This window comes from Lolium perenne, chromosome 2, assembly GCF_019359855.2.
Source record: "Lolium perenne isolate Kyuss_39 chromosome 2, Kyuss_2.0, whole genome shotgun sequence".
In the NCBI taxonomy this organism is placed as follows: Eukaryota; Viridiplantae; Streptophyta; class Magnoliopsida; order Poales; family Poaceae; genus Lolium; species Lolium perenne.
The window spans coordinates 40,114,748-40,131,591 of NC_067245.2; the positions used below are offsets into that span (position 1 = coordinate 40,114,748).

Below are 16,844 nucleotides of genomic sequence, written 5' to 3' on the forward strand. Positions count from 1 at the left end.
ACCTTTATTTCCGTGCATCAATATTCATTTGGGAGGACGTTTGGGGACTGGGGAGCGCCGTCCTCCAAACACGGCACGAACAAAACACGTTCCCAAACGCTCGATCCGACGCGCTTTGGGGATGGTTTGGGGGACGGAGATGCTCTACCCCTAGCTTAGCAAAACCATTATAGTGCGTTTTCAACTTTCATACTTTGGTGGTAGATCCGCATGGCCCCTCAAGAGCCCAAAGCCCAGCAGTACAGAGGAAATCAGAGAGTACCAAAGAGAACAGAACACACTAGGGAAGTAACCAAATCCCTAAAAATCCAGGTAAGGCGGCCGTCGAGGTGCGGGGAGCCGGCAACTCCCAGCGAGGCGGGATACCGGGGAGCAGCGTCAGGAAGAGGCGTGACGCGGTACTGGGGACGCCGGCCGGGGAGGGGAGGGGAGCGGCCGGAGTGAGGGCTCCGCGTGCCGTGTTGGGATGAGTCAACTAGGCAAGGAGTTGCGGTGCACTTCGGTAACTATTCTCGATTTATGCTTGTGTCGGGTGTTCGTCGCAGTTTGATTTGGCTTCGTTGGTTCGTACTAATTCTCACAGGAAATGGTGGATTTCACAGTCTGTTCTTAGGTCTGGAATGCTACAGTTATTATGAACTTTCCTTTGATGTCTGAAAGGGTTAGTTTGGCACGCTTGCTCATGTCACATACTAAAAGTCTAAAACATGCATAGTTCCAGCATTTGGGTTTTCACAAGCGGATTAATTATCATTCAAAAAAAAAAAACAAGCGGATTAATTGATGCATTACTTTACTCATGAAATTAAAAGAACATTAGGGTTTGTGGCGCAGACATCCCCAGGAACGTGGTTAAGTGTACATAGTCCCAATACCTGTGGTTCTCTGTGAGGAGTGTCCCAACTCCCAACAAATGTGGTTTTCTGTAGCGTACTCATTTTATTCCCTTTGCAGCAATCAACTGATGAAGACAGGCTCAGCACGCTCACTGACGACATTATACTGTATATCTTGGGGAGAGTCGACATAACCACGGCAACACGGACTAGTGTGTTGTCAAAGAGGTGGAGGGTTTTGCCTCGGTTGCTTCCTGAGCTCAACCTTCGTGTCTGGGATTTTATGCCTATCCCACGCCCAGGACCCATTGAGGCACATCACATGGATCAAGGAATGGCATGTCTAACCAAAGCAACAAGGAGTTTCTTGGCTGATCCCACCAGGAAATCCACCAGCACCACAAACCTGCTGCTTCAGCTCTATGGGGGCAGGAACTACTCACGTGAGATTGGCCTGCTGGTCCGCGACGCGATTGACAGCGGGGCGTTAAAACAACTAGAGCTTAGAATTGTCCATGAGAAGGAGGTGCCTGTACACTGCCGACACGAGGATATGGTACAGCAAGCCCGGGATGTGATTGATTTTTTTACCACCTATCCCTGTGTGCATAGTTGCCTCGTAAGCCTTCTTCTGCATAATGTGCGTTTCACTGAGCAGGATATACACCATGTCCTGTTTGACTCCTGCAAGGAACTTAAGAAGCTGATGCTATTCCACTGTGATGTTGGGGACTGTTCAATATGGCAAATAAATGCACCAGATTCCAAACTCGCAGTCCTTGAAATCGCGATAACCTGCTTGGAGAGAGTTGAGGTGGTCTGCCTACCAAAACTGCGGCGGCTACATTTGGACAATTGGCTTTATTTTGAGGCCCCGTTGCGCTTTGGGTTTGTCCCATCTCTCAACGAATTGGCCCTTATCCGTAGTGGAACCCTTGATAATCAAGAGTTTCGTCTAAGTGCGGTTCTACATGGTACCACAAATATACATACTCTAACTCTGGACTTCGAAGGAGGAGAGCTTTGGATACAACCTGAAGGAAAGCAACTCTGCCCTGCATTCAACAATCTAAGAGAGCTGAGTATTTGTGGCATCTCTGTTGATTTTGACTTGTTATGGACAATAAATCTCCTTGAAGCTGCTCCATCTGTTGAAATATTTCTTGTTCAGGTACTTTTGGTCACTCATTTATATATGTGGAATTTAGAACAGTCTCTCACAACAAATAAGTATGTGTGGCCATAGTCCTCTTCACCTGCAATATAACAATATGCTGATTCATGCTTGATACAGATATGGGATCAATGCCGAGAGGACAGACAGTTAAGAACAGAAACAGCTTACGCAGATCAGAGAACAAAACCTTCATGGAGCATTACTGGGTTCACGAGCTCAAATACTTGGAAACTGAAAGAGATCCTATTCGTTGGCTTTAGGCCCCTGGAGCAACAAATTTTATTTATAAGAGCGGTAATGAAGCGAGCTCCAAACTTGAAGGCGCTTCTTCTCAAAGAAAATGAAAAGCCATGCAGGCGCTGTGAGGCAATGGCCACTCCGTGCCCTCTGAGAGGAGGCTTCTTTCCAAGGGACCAAGAGGAGCAAGAAGCAACAGTGAAACAATTTAGAGATGGTGTATGTTCCTCTGCGCGTATAATCTTTGCAAGTAGTCATGTTAATGTTAAATGTGCCGTGTATTCTTGAAGGGAGTGCAGTTTGCCGGAAGTGAGGAACTTACGTATGGGGTCTCTTCCTCTGCGCATATAATCTTTGCAAGTAGTCATGCTAGTACTAAATGTGCCATGTGTTCTCCTTTCTCACTGTAGGGTTTCTGTTGTGATGCGCTTATTGTACTGTCGGTTTAATAGATGTTCTATGGTTTGATAGTAACCATCATTTGCCGTCTGTGTTACCTATGTTGTGTACCCTGGAAAGAATGTTGATCCTATGTAAGGGTATCTATGCTACTCCCAGTCTTTTTTGTGTCGTCTAGATTTGAATTCAACTTGGTCTCATTGACAAGACACCAGTATTTGCCACGAGGGCTGGGATTAAAATTGTGCTTTACTTGACATTTAGAAAAAAATGCTTGGCGATGTTTCCCTTTCTTACTGATACCTTTTTTATAGTGTCAAAGGACCACATTTTAATTGCCAGTGTATTAAAATAATGGCCACGCTTTAAAGCACCTTTATCTGAACATTTGACGTGAAAGTCAGCTTGCATTTGATTATTCATAAGTAAATCAGCTTGGAACCACAGTTTGAGCTGGCAAATCGTTGCTTCGACACTCATTCATATGATAGCTATAGAGTCCTGCCAAGCATATTCAGGAGCAGGGCAGATGCATCAGGAATCGCCCTGTGCAACAATTGCCTTCACAAAATTCACATGATGAATGAAGTGGTTTCAGTGATTGGTCGGCGCACAACCTGGAAGAAGCCCCACTCCTCTTGCATGATTGCACACTAGTCCGTGTCGCTGTGGTTCCATTTTTTTGATGTTTTTTTGTTTAGGGTTTGTGTTCTACTTAGAAAGGTGTGGCAGTGACGACTACCTGAAAATGAAATAAAGGTCTTAGCAGGATGATTTCCTGTCTATTTACTACAACAAGTTCACTATGACAAGGTTTGTCTAGCTGCAATGAGGGAAGTGCAGGAATGGCGGGATGTCTTCGACTCATTCGAGTTCTTGTAGTCATCGCTAGATGGCCCAAAGATCTATTTAGTATATTTTTTATTCATTTCAGGATTTCTTGAATACTTCGCCCCAAAAGTAAAAACACGATGGTGTAGAACTTTTTTTTTCTTTGAGGTGTGCGAGTTGAGAAAACATCAGAGAAGATTCACAATTTTGCGCCAGATAGACAAAATGGTCGTGTTTCGGGAGGACATGACCGCATGGGCCCATCAAGACACACCCAAACAGCCCGAGGCCCAGCAACACACCCAGCGCAGCAACTGAGCGAAGGGAACTGCTATAGGGGGTGCTGTCTGCCGACCTGGTCGGCGCGGACCAGACGCCGCACACCCCCCAGACGGGTTGTTGGGCCGGCCCAACATTCCCAGTTTTTTTTTGCTATTTCGTTTTTTTCTGTTCGATTTTTCCTTTTACGTTTTTTAAAAGCCGATTCTTTATAAAACCGATTTTTAAAATCTGGAATTTTCAAATTTAGTTTTTTCTGAAATTTAAATATTTCAAAATTTGAACATTTTTCGAATTTGAAACATTTTTTTAGTTTTTTTCGAAATTTGAACAATTTTTTAATTTTAACATTTTTTATTTTTTGTTCAAAATTTGAAAATTTTCGAATATGAACATTTTTCACGTTCGAACGGTTTTCAAATTTGAACGGTTTTCAGAGTTGAACGGTTTTCAGATTTGAACGGTTTTTAGATTTGAACGGTTTTCAAATTTGAATAGTTTTTAGATTTGAACGGTTTTCAAATTTGAACATTTTTGAATTTGAATAATTTTTAAAAATTAAAATTTTCGAATCTGAAAAAATATAAACGAAACAGAAAAAAGAAAAGAAAGCAGAAAAAGAAACCGGAAAAAAAAGGAAAAACGAACTCCAACAGACTAAACAGACATAAATGGGCCTGGCCCATACCCGACCAGGGGTGTGCGGTGGCCGGTAGCCACCGACCTGGTCGGTGTATAGGTTTTGCCCTGCTATAGGCCGCCCTGGTCGGCGCGTGCGGGGTGCCGCACACCCCCAGCGACCAGGTCGGGTAGTTTGGGTCGCGGCCCATTAGCGCAGGTACGTTTTTTTTTCTTCTTCTCTTTCTTCTGTTTTTTTTCTGTGATTAATATTTTCTTTTTCAAAATCTAACATTTTTTATGAAATTATTTTTCAAGATTTTTTTTCAAAATACGAAATTTTTAAAATTCAACAGTTTTAAAATTTGAACAATTTTATATTTTGAATATTTTTTAAAAAATTATATTTTTCAAAATTTGAACATTTTTCACGTTTGAACGGTTTTTAAATTTGAACGGTTAAATTTGAACATTTTTCATGTTTGAACAATTTTTAAGTTTGAACGTTTTTAAATTTGAACAATTTTCTTGTTTGAACGATTTTTAAATTTGAACGGTTTTCAGATTTTGAACGGTTTTTATATTTGAACATTTTTGTTAATTTAATTTTTAAAAATATTTCTATTTTTCGAATCTGAAAAATAAAAGTAAAAAAAAAGGAAATAGAAAAAACGAAAGAAAAATGAAAACAGAAAACAGAAAAAAGAAAAATGGAAAAAAGAAACAGAAAATAAGAAAAAAAAGAAAAAAAACGAAAAAGGAGGCAGCCCGCACCTAACTGGGCCGACCCGTACCGCGCGCGGGGTGTGCGGCGCGGGGTACGCGCCGACCTGGTCGTTGTATAGGGTTCGCCCACCGACCACCCCCTGGTCGGGTATGGGCCAGGCCCATTTGTGTCTGTTTATCCTTTTTCTTTTTCTTTTCTGGTTTTTTTCCTATTTTTTTTCTGTTTTCGGTTTTGTTTATATTTTTTCAGATTCGAACATTTTAATTTTTAAAAATTATTTAAATTGAGAAAATGTTTAAATTCAAAAATGTTCAAATTTGAAAACCGTTCAAATCTGAAAATCGTTCAAATTTGAAAACCGTTCAAATTCGAAAACCGTTTAAATATGAAATTTGTTCAAATTCGAAAATTTTCTAATATGAAAATCGTTCAGATTCAAAAATTATTCAAATATAAAATTTGTTCAAATTCAGAAATGTTCAAATTCGGAAATTGTTGATAGAAAAAAATACATTTTTTGTTCAAATTTAAAAATATTCAAATCTGAAAAATGTTCAGATTTTTTATAAAGTGGTTTCTTTTTAATTTGAAAAGTTTTTTAATTTTTATAAATGTTCAGATTTTAAACGAAAATATAAACAGAAAAGAAAAACCTATTTTTTAAAAAAGAAAAGAAACAACAGAAAAAAAAGAAACAAAAAAGAAAAAAAACGCATTACCTGATGTTGGGCCGCGGCCCAGCTAACTACCCAGGACGCGCGGGGGTGTGCGGCATCCTCCAAGCGCCGACCAGGTCGGTGTCGAGGAGCTCCCAAGGCAGATTGCACGAAATTCCAGGCGCAGCGGCGGCGGCTGTCGACGTCGAGGCCGCGGGGAGCCAGAGACTCCACGAGGCGTTGTAAGCCGGCGAGTCGCAGCGAGTCCCCAGCTAGCGCGCTAGCGGGGAGCTGCGCCCGACGTTGGGCTGGGAACGCCGGCTAGCTCGGAAGAGAAGCGGCTGGTGTCCGCTTGCCCTGCGCAGGAGCGACCTCACGGCGGCAGGCCTGGGATGACCCAAGTAGCCGACGAGCCGCATTGCCCTTGGGTAAATGTTCTCCATTCTTCTTGTGTTTTGTGCAGTTGCAGGTTCTAGCCGCTCGACTTGAACTCGGTAGCTCGTAATTTTGACTTTTGAGCGCAGTAATGAATTTCACAGTTTATTCTTAGATTGGAAATAGTTAAACATGAACTTATTTCAGCCGTTTCACGGGTAGTTCGTCAGTCTGCGTTTGGGACGCTTGCTCACGAGTCATGTCACATGCCAAAAGAAAATGGAGTAGATCATTCGGGTGCTGGCAAGCACATTATTGGCTGGATTAATCATGTGTTCGAGCACATCGCTGGATGATTCTTTTTTTGGAATCCACACATCTTGTTGCTGCTAAGTACAATTTGATCTCAGCATAATTGGAACTATGGTAGTTGTTTGTGAACAGGATTGTTCATGGAATCCAATAATTTGCTCTACGACACATGTTCTTTTTCCCTATCCTCATTTAGATTTCGATGTACTGCAGTAGCTGCTCTTACTTACTATTTCTTTTGCTTTACTCCTTGAATATCACGATTTCCGCAACAAGGGTGTTCTCTAACTGCTGATATTTTGTTAACTTTGCAGCAGGCACAACATGAAGATAGGCTCAGTGAGCTGACTGATGACATTATATTGTCTATCCTAATGAGAGTCGACACAACTACAGCAACACGGACTAGTGTGCTGTCAAAGCGGTGGAGGAATTTGCCTCAGTTGCTTCCTGAGCTCAACCTCCGTGTCTGGGATTTCCTGCCCATCCCACGCCTCGAACCTGTTGAGGCACATAAGATGGATCAAGCAATGACTTGTCTAGCCAAAGCAACTAGGAGCTTCTTGGCTGACCCCAGCAGAAAGTCCTCCGTCACAAGGCTAAGTCTTCAGCTCTACATGACCGGTGGTCACGTGTGTGAGATTGGCCCGCTGGTTCATGGCGCGATTGACTGCGGGGTGGTAAAAGAATTAAACCTTTCTATTGTTGATGACAAGGAACCTAGCATCTGCAGTCATGAGGATATGCTACATCAAGCCCAGGCCGTCAATGGATTTTTTACAGCCTATCCTTGTGTGCTTCGTTGCCTCACAACGCTCCTTCTGCATAATGTACGGTTTGCTGAGTGGGATATAAATCACCTTCTATTTGACTGCTGCAACCAACTGCGGCATTTAACTCTGGAAAACTGTGACGCTGGCGACTTTTCGGTATGGCAGATAAATGCGCCAAATTCCAAGCTCAGAATCCTTGAAGTCTGGATGTCCTGCTTGAAGAGAGTTGAAGTGCTCTGCCTTCCGAAACTGGAGCGGCTCCATTGGGATGAGTGGTTTAGGTTTGAGTCCCCCTTGCGTTTTGGTTCTGCCCCATCTCTCAAGGAATTGGCTCTTATATGTGGTGCAACCCTTGATCATGAAGTGTTTAGTTTAAGTGAGGTTGTACGTGGTACCACGAACATACATACTCTTACTCTGGACTTCCAAGGAGAACGCCTTTGGATACAACCTGAAGGAAGGCAACTCTGCCCTGCATTCCAGAAGCTAAGAAAGCTGTATATTTGGGGCATTTTTGTTGAGTTTGACCTGTTATGGACAATAAATTTTCTTGAAGCTGCTCCATCTATTGAGATATTTTCTGCGCAGGTACTTTTTAGGCCACTCTTTCTTCCTTTAGTTTAATATATATACCATATGTACGTTTTGGAATTCAGAACAGGCTCTCAAAACAGATAAGTATGTGTGACCATGATCCTGTTGTACTGAATGTGTTGATGCTTTATGCAGGTGTTTGATCATGCTTGCCAAGATGACGAGGAGGTAAGAACAACAGAACTTTACGAGGCTCAGAAAACAAAACCGCAATGGAACATCCCTAAGTTCACAAGCTCTAAACCATGGCAATTGAAAGAGCTTGAACTTGTCGGCTTTAGGCCTCTAGAGCAACAGTTTCTATTTGTAAGGTCTGTGATGGAGCGAGCTGCAAACTTGAAGGCAGTTCTTCTCAAAGAAGATGACGAGCCATGCCAAGACTGCGAGAGATTGAGCAGGCCACATCCTCCTCCGATAGGAGGTTTCTTCCCGAGGGACAAAGATGAGCAAGAAACAATCGTCAAGCAGCTTAGAGATGGGGTCTGGTCCTCCGCACGGATAATCTTTTCAAAGTATTGTAATAGTTGAATGTGAGCTGTGGTAATTCGATGTGTCTGTTGTATTCAGCGTAATTCACCTATCAATGTCTTGTTTCTCTTATCTTTTCGCAATGTAGAATTTATGTTGTCGTGCAATTCTTGTAATAGAAGTTGAATGGTATTCTAATCAGTGGCCTTCTGTTCTGTGAAAGTGCTCGTCATATCATGTTTCAGTGCTTAGGAGGTGTTGATCTGGGTCTCTGGGATTGACTTCTCAACTGTTCTTATCTTGTCTGGGATAAGCTTTCAAAAGAAAAACTTCAGGTTCATAACTTTCACTCGAAAATGAACTGCAAAATTTCAATCCCTACTAGCTGGTCAACATGATGTTTCATTAAAACACAAACATTTAAATGTGACGTTTGCTGGGAACTTGAGAAGTTAAAACTTGAAACAACATTCTGCCCATAAATATAATGTACTATACAAGTTTTGCGTATGATACATCATACAATGTGATGGTACATTGGGGCTGACATTACAGACTTACAGTCCCCCAGAGGGAGGAGAAAACATCGGGGGGAAAAAGGAAGGCTACTGGTTTATATGCACGTCGGCAAACACCTGTGATTTCACAGCCTAGAGTGCCTCAAAACTTTAATAAACAACTAGGTGTAACAAAGCTTGTCGGAGCTGTAAAAAATCTGGAGCAAAAAAACCTTCCATGTCGCAAAGTAGCACCTTCTACAAACCTCAATGCTGTTGACACGATGGTAGGAGAGCAAACCAGATCATATCCTGGTGTGTAACACCAGTAAAAAACGTAAATATATACGGTAAGGCGTCAAAGTTTCTTCGTTCAACTCTTGCTTCAGATCTTTCTTCCTGTGAGGATAAGTTTGGGGTTTGGAAGATGGCCAAGGTTGTTGCTGTTAACTGCCAAGTCCATTTCTCTGGATAAATCTGGTTGAGGCTGCACCTGCAAGTTAGTTCCAGTTAATATTAGAAATTTAGAATGTAAATTAGCAGGGGATAATACTGTACAGCTCGAGAGCGTAAGACCCCATCTAGTTAATCGATCAGATTCTACAATCTCCAAAACAATGTTTATTAATTTTGAACATTTTATTACTACACTTAGATCATATGAATAAGAAGATATACAATGCTTTTGCATGTAATGTAAATGCTGAGCCCATATGAGCAGATACCAAAAAGGAAATTGGGGCATGTACCAGACATATAACAAGAGTAAGCATAACAGTTATCACAACAAACCTCGTAGTTCAGGAGAAGAGACGCAATCAACATAGAGATCCCAAGAATTGCAAACTTCTGACCCACACATGCCCGACTCCCAGAACCAAATGGAAGGAATGAGTCAGTCTTATTGCACTCAGTGAAAAGCTTGATTCTGTTTGAGCCTTTATGTGCTCCTAATATTTCTACAGTGAAAGAAAGAAAACCGAGTGAGAAGGGAACTAGGAAGTTCTCAAACTTCATGAAATAAATCCGATGGAATAAAGATTGAAGTCATCGGGAGATCCTTAGGGATCTAGTAACAAATTTGTGACAGATATAGATATATATAGCCTAACATGAAGTCTCTAGAAGATTAATGTGCCATGTTACTACTTTATATGTAAATTCTCAGTGTTGGTGGTCAAGCACATAAGAGTTTTGCTTAAATGCACCACAATATAAGGAGGTGCGGCCTTGGACACAACATGGAAGTGGAAATAAAATGAGGGGGGAGGGAGCTACCTCCAAGATTAATTTCCTTTTGAAGCAAACGACTAGGATTAAACTGGCAAGCATCATGCCCCCATACAGAAACATCCATTTGCACGAGATGAAGAGGAACGACCAATGTCGCTCCAGCTGGTATAATGATACTAGATTTGAGAGTTAAATCTGCAATTGAAATCAAAAGGAGATCAATAATACAACAAACACAGACTACAAATAAATGCCACTGTAGTACAGTGATAGTAAGATCTCTTGCAGATAGATGCATAAGTGAATCTCAGGACCAACACATAATTTCAATGCAACAAGAGTAGAGCAAACAAAATAGTATTCCATTTTACAAGATCATATGATATTTGGACAGGTTGTTGTAGTAACATAATGAATGTGTAAGCAAAACAGCGGTAAAACCCTGTAATAATACAAGTAACAAGCTACACAGCTCAGTGTTGCTGGAAAAAAAATCCTAACATGCTATACTCGCATGTTTTGTTTCTCTCTTTCCCAAGAAAGCATGCATACCGTGTTGCAGAGAACATCGCTGGAGAAGAGGTCCAGCAGGCAAAAGGCGAGCAGATTCACATACAGTGGCAAGTAAGAATTGCATCCTAAGCACATCATCTACCTCCAGCTCCGATGATTGATCGCAAACTGCAACAATATCAGCATATAGCTGTAGAAAAAGGCATCATGTGTAAGTCAAACATAAAAGTGCAGAAGCAAATGAATGAAAACCCTTGGAGGCTATGCAACAACTGTCAAATGTCACTGACTTACTATGACTTGTGAGACATGTTAAGAACAGATATATTCATATCATCATATGAACAAGCAGGAAACAATAGTTGTCAATTTTAACATCATACAAAGAGCAACCAGGACAATCTGTAACAGAGAGAAATAAAACAATGTGTACCTGGTCTTTTAGCTTTGGATACAAGACAAGTCTCGTTAAAATGCTGCCAATCAGGTTAGCAGATGCAGAAATTCCATGCAACATCAAACCCACGATATTCCCACATATTTCCTCTTCTGAACTGAGAGATCTTTCAACAGCCCCATAGAGACAGCGACCTGATATTATCCCATCTAGCAGAGAAGTAAATCCAACTGGATCTTTTACGACCCCTTCACTTTTCTTACAGGACCTCAAATCATTATGGCCAAGTAAACTACTTTGCTCTATGGATTTTCTGATAATGCCTTCTGTTAAGATCTTCAGCTTAGCACATAGGCTCCTGTACTTCCTATAACCAGGTTTCCAAAATGGAGGAACTGCATAAGAAGCCCAGAAGCAGCCGTCCTTTGCGACAATCATCAGAAGCTCCTCATATGCAGCAGCATCAGGCCAATCAAAGAAGACTTCACCAAAAAGAGCTGTGCCAATGATGTTAAATGCCATGTGTTGGGAAAAATATCTGCAATCCGGAGAGTCCTTGTCCATAGTAGAGTCGACTCTATCGAGGATAGCTTCAATGATTTTGAAAGAACTTCCACTGGCACCAATGTTGAGTTTTTCATTCAAGAATACTTCCAGCACCTCCCTACTACTTTTGACCTAAAAGCAGAACAAAAGCATTTTGAGAAGTAAAAAATCAAAGCAGCAATGATATGTTCCATCTATCAATTCTAGCTAGCACAAATAACACATACAGTAAGACAAAAAGAAATGCAACACTGCAGATCCACATGTTTTTTCATCACACTCATACACATACCTTCTCAAATGAGGAAATGAACAGGCCAAGTCTTCCACAAGCTAAATTATAGGTCCTCTCAGTCAGTGGTAATTTATCTTCAGCTTTTGCTAAAATCTGTTTGATTAGACTGACATCTTTAACTGAGACAAGTAGTTGAGACGGTCCTACCCACAGTCGGACAACTGGTCCAAAAGTGCCATGCAATTTTGATAGATAGCCTGCAAATAAAACAATTTAAAAGAGCATATAGTCAGAAATAAAGCTATAAAATAACAAGGCACGGAGTGGAAAATTACAGTGATGAGTCTGCCAAAAATGCGCATTATGTTATTTATAAAATGATTTTGCATAGAGCTTTATAACCCACTACTATCCATATAAACTATTTGATGGACCATGTGTTTGAGCCTTGAATAATATGGTCCCTACAGAGTTGAGCTGGGCTAGCCAAGGACAATGCTACCCAACCAGGAAAGGGCAAGAAAAAAAAGGAAATGAAAGGACAAGAAGTGACATAAATATAGGTTGGAAGGGGTCAAAAACAATTCTTAAGAAAAAAAATGACTGGTATTATTAGCTGCATGTCAATGTCTAATATTACAAATGTGTAAGACTCGTTCTTGTTCTTAGAAATTTCATGTGCAAAAACTGCCAGAATACATGGTGTAGTTCACGTAGTGTACACCCCATTGCTTGAATATAGAAAATGATTGTGTTACCAGATTTGCCAACATAAGATAATTCTAACTTTCTAAGCAAGGTTAGTTGATTTGTCATTGGCAAAACTTTATGTCAACTTGAAGTCAACTGCACAAACCATTCGGTGGCCTGGCTCTGGGTGTGCTGGGTGCTGGCAAAGCATCATAATGCTTAAAGTCGTCAAGACTAGCCTAAAAGCAAAATAACTAAACCTGATTACCAGCAAATAGAGCTGCCAAACAACAGTTATCACCACCTAACACTAACACACCCTAACCTACAATTTTGGCCATAAACTTGTCACTGATCAACCAACGCCCTGAAATCCATCAAAGATCAAACTGATATGCCAATCAACCAACTCCCCCGCCTGAAGCAGATCTCGTATCATGGTAACGGAAGAAAACCAGACCAAATTCCCAAGTGGTCGGTACTCGATTTGCTGCTACTAGCATGTAGTAACCGAACATTCCGGCGCCTCAATGAGGAGGCTACCAAAATTCGGAATCACGCTGCAGCGATCACAACTAGTCCCCATGCCTATGTGGGCAGTAAAGCATCGCAACAAGACCATGCCGAAGATTGTCGCACGTGGAGGGGCCGAGCTCACGCCAAATTCGGTTCCAGTCTCCATCCGTGTTCACCCACCAGAACCACCAGCAGAGCCAACCAAACGCAGCCAACCGAACCAAATCATAATTAGTAACAGGTGGAGGGAAGCGGCAAACCTACCGGTGATGTCGCCGCCCGCGCGGCAGACGGCGGCGAGGCCGGGGTCGGCGAGGAGGGCAGGCGGGCCGGGGAGACGGGACCCGAGGGCCCAGAGGCGGAAGAGCGCGGCCACACGGAGGAGCAGGACCCACGTGACGGCGAGGAGCCCCGCCCACAGCAGCGCGTTGGTGCCGCGCTGCGCGTAGTCCCGGAGGAAGGCGCGGCCGCCGCAGGCCGGGCCGCCGCCGCTGAGCAGCGCGCTCAAGAGGGTGTACGGCACGTCGGCGGTGCCGCAGGAAGGGGCCATGGCCGCGCGAGCTGTGAGAGCTCGAGCTCGAGCTCGAGCTGTCCTGTTGGCTGTTGGGAGAAGAAGAGAGGAGGGAACGGAATGGAACATTCGCCTGCGGGCGGCTGCTCTAGAAGGAAAGATCTGCAGGCCACTTGACAACTTGAGGCGGTTTACTCTTTTCCATTGAGGTCCATGTGCAATGGGAAATTAGAAGACTACTAGAAGGAAATATACTCCTCCATTGTTAAAAAGAAGGCGTATACATGTTTTACGAAATCAAATAATGTAAGATTTGATAAAATTAATATATCAACAAATAAAGTATTTCTATGATGTATTTAATGATATTGATCTTTATCCTTGATTTTAGAAAGTGTTACACTTGATCGACTGAGACATAGACAAGACTAAATAATATTACCGGCCTCCATCCCAAAGCTAAGGATTATATTTTTTTTGAAAAGTCAAAACAAGTAAAATTTGATCAAAATTTTAGAACAATCTATCAATAAATATAATATTTTATAGATACCATACAAAAATATATTATTTGTTAGTCGCTACTACCTCCATTCCAAAGGTTCTAGGAAAACAAGTATATGGGTGTCACATTTTTTATGGAGAAGCCACATATAGAAATTAATATATGGCATGGAATGCTATGGTACCGACAAGGAGATCAGCTCAATGTCAATATATTTTTGAATTTTCCTTAGAAGTCGTTTGGAAGCCAGGATTTCATTTCGTTTGTAGCATTTAGAAATGAATACATGTATTCATTTCATTTACATTGTAATTTTAGAAATGAACACTTGTTTGGTTGTCACAGGAATTGCAAATGACAGTAGAATTCCATGTTGAATTTGTAAATGGCTTCCATAGAGAAATGCAAATGACAGGTCTCAGTTTGGAATTGTGTTTACCCATGGTGTCATTTTGCTGGATTTTCTAAATGAAATGACGGCTCAATTCTTTGGCAACTAAACAGCCCACCTATGGAATTCCAAAATGAATTCCAGGATTCCAGGTCCAAATGATGGATACCAAACGACCTCTTATTGTTTTCATTGAGTTTTTCTCCTCCCCCATGTATTTTGTAATTCTGAGATTTGTAGTGGCTGGTTTTTAATATTGTCAAGGAATCTTATCTTGAAACACACCCATCACATGATAAAGAAAACAAAGACAACACCCATCAAGACAGGTTAGCTAGCTAGCGTTGTGATGCATACATCGTGACTGACAAAATGCCAATGCTTTCACTTAAGAAAATGACACGTCAGCATCACAAGAAACCCATGAATTTTTCCATAAAAAAGGGGCCATGACCCATGACTGAGTCTCTCCAGGCATGAGAAAGGCTGGAAGTTGCTTCAAATGAGACTCGCGCTCGCGCAGATCACGGAGGGAGCACGAATCGGCGAATCGCATCGAATATTCAAAGGGCTTCTTCTATGCGGTTGCGTGCCCCTTGTGATCCTCGCTCCACCATTATCTTGCAATTTTGGTCTGACTTCGTGTCATCCGTGCCACGCGCCAGCATCACGCCCTGCCAGACAGGATATCCTACGCAAAGTCAATTGGGATGAGCTCAATAAACCGTCATAAATCATTACAAGTTCTTTTGGCCTTGTTCTGAAAGAGATGTTCGTTTTGATCTTAGCAAATTCATGTCTTCACAACATTTGACAACTTGATGACAAATCGGTGCACAATTTTTTTTTTAGATTCACAGGGAGACAACCTCCTCGGTTCCATTTATAACATAAACGAAACCAATACTCAGAAACATATTCGGAGTTTCAAACTGAAAAGCTAAAACAAAGCCGCAGTTTTTTGGAACGAAACGAAGTTTTAAACCTAAACACTACACATCAGGGTACTGAACCAACCTAACCAACCTCAGCTCAGCGCCACCAGCAAAAGCACGCCAACTCTCTAGCCAGAAACTATCCAAAAACCACCACATGCATTACATTACACCAACAACTAAAAGTCACTACTTTTTGCATACTATTTGAAGCAGACCAACCCAGCACGACATGGACCGAGGCGTCTTCCTCTGGATGCTCCTTCAGGTAAGTCAGAGACGCTCTTCCACCATGCTCAAGCTTTGAGACAGGGGTCCAGGAGGAAATCGAGTCGAAGCTGGTGCACTTCAGCTTACATAAGTTCCAAGGGTGTTTTGATGAGTTTCACCAGGATCTCCACAAACATATCCACATCCTTCCAAGTTTGATCCTTTAAAGAAATTTTCCAATTTCTCGGGTATGATAGAATCAATCTCCACATCTGCTTCAAATCCATCCAAATCAGTCTATTAAAAACTATGTTATTTCTAGAAATCCAAATCGCACACAAGATAGCAGAAGAAATAAAATTAAATTGTAAGAATCTCTTATTGCATAGCCATCTACCAGCTACATCTACAAAATTTTCAATCATACACTTAAAGAAACTCTATACCAAAATCCAAATGCTTTTAGCCTCAATGCAATCAAAGAAAAGATGATGCACCCTCTCAAATTCTTTACAAAAGGAACACTCCATATGCTTTGGAATTACTCTATGTCTCAAATTATCTCTAGTCATAATTTTATTCTGAAAAAACAACCAAAGAAACACCTAGACTCTGGGAGAAATTTTGAGATCCCAAACTGCAGAAAGATAAATTGGAGTTATACCCCTAAAATTAACTAAAACATACATGGATTTAAAAAAAATCCATTAGTTTCATATGACCAGATAAGCTGGTCTTCCTCAACGTCTAATGTTATGGTGTTAGCAATAGCAACTAATTCCTGCCACTGCACCATCATCTCATCCGAAAAGATTCTCCTAAAGTCACATCTGAGGTTTGTTACATCCCAAACCTCACAAACAGTTTTAGTTTGTTGGTTAGAGACAAAATAGATATCCCAAAAATGTGTAGCTAGATTAGTATTACCAAACCAGATGTCTTCCCAAAATCTAACACTTCTACCATTACCAATCTTCCACTTGTAGCCAAAACTCACAGCTTCAGCAGCTCCCATCACCCCCTTCCAAAAGGTTGATGGGTGAGTATCATGGCAACACAAAATATTTGGATTTCCAGTGTTATATTTGCTATCTATCACTTTTCTCCACAGGGTCCCTTCACCCTATATATATCTCTTAATAGAAGACCCTAGTAAACAGACATTAAGATCTTGCAGGTTAGGAATACCCAAACCTCCAAACGTCCAAACTCTTTCCTCATACATACAGAGGGACAATTAGCTAAATGAATCTTATGATTCCCCTCTTCATCATTCCACAAACAATTTTCTAATTGAGTATTAATGAGCTTAAAAGCCCACTTAGGAAATTTAAAGAAAGATAACAGATATATAAGGATACCAGACATGACAGATCTTAGTGA

At 41.4% G+C, this 16,844-nt stretch overlaps 3 protein-coding genes across 4 annotated transcripts; 2 read left to right on the forward strand and 1 right to left on the reverse strand.

Annotated features, from left to right (window-relative positions):
• The first annotated feature begins 208 nt into the window (after positions 1-208).
• LOC127331880 (putative F-box/FBD/LRR-repeat protein At4g00315) lies at positions 209-2,826 on the forward strand. 2 transcript variants are annotated; one of them, XM_051358104.2, is made up of 4 exons: positions 209-502; positions 955-1,392; positions 1,495-2,007; positions 2,131-2,826. In XM_051358104.2, the coding sequence occupies exons 1-4, from the start codon at positions 467-469 to the stop codon at positions 2,536-2,538; spliced, it is 1,395 nt and encodes a 464-aa protein (XP_051214064.1). In that variant the 5' UTR covers positions 209-466; the 3' UTR covers positions 2,539-2,826. The 2 variants fall into 2 exon arrangements, with proteins under 2 accessions (XP_051214064.1, XP_051214062.1); XM_051358102.2 differs by having other exon boundaries at positions 210-502; positions 955-2,007.
• Positions 2,827-5,928: 3,102 nt separating this feature from the next.
• Positions 5,929-8,504, forward strand: LOC127328394 (FBD-associated F-box protein At5g60610). Its single transcript, XM_051354996.2, has 3 exons — positions 5,929-6,188; positions 6,762-7,808; positions 7,950-8,504. The coding sequence occupies exons 1-3, from the start codon at positions 6,153-6,155 to the stop codon at positions 8,340-8,342; spliced, it is 1,476 nt and encodes a 491-aa protein (XP_051210956.2). The 5' UTR covers positions 5,929-6,152; the 3' UTR covers positions 8,343-8,504.
• Positions 8,505-8,734: 230 nt separating this feature from the next.
• LOC127331881 (uncharacterized) lies at positions 8,735-13,552 on the reverse strand. Its single transcript, XM_051358106.2, has 7 exons — positions 13,174-13,552; positions 11,761-11,960; positions 10,959-11,600; positions 10,565-10,715; positions 10,058-10,207; positions 9,572-9,738; positions 8,735-9,272 (listed from the first exon to the last, which is right to left on the reverse strand). The coding sequence occupies exons 1-7, from the start codon at positions 13,547-13,549 to the stop codon at positions 9,165-9,167; spliced, it is 1,794 nt and encodes a 597-aa protein (XP_051214066.1). The 5' UTR covers positions 13,550-13,552; the 3' UTR covers positions 8,735-9,164.
• Positions 13,553-16,844: the final 3,292 nt, after the last annotated feature.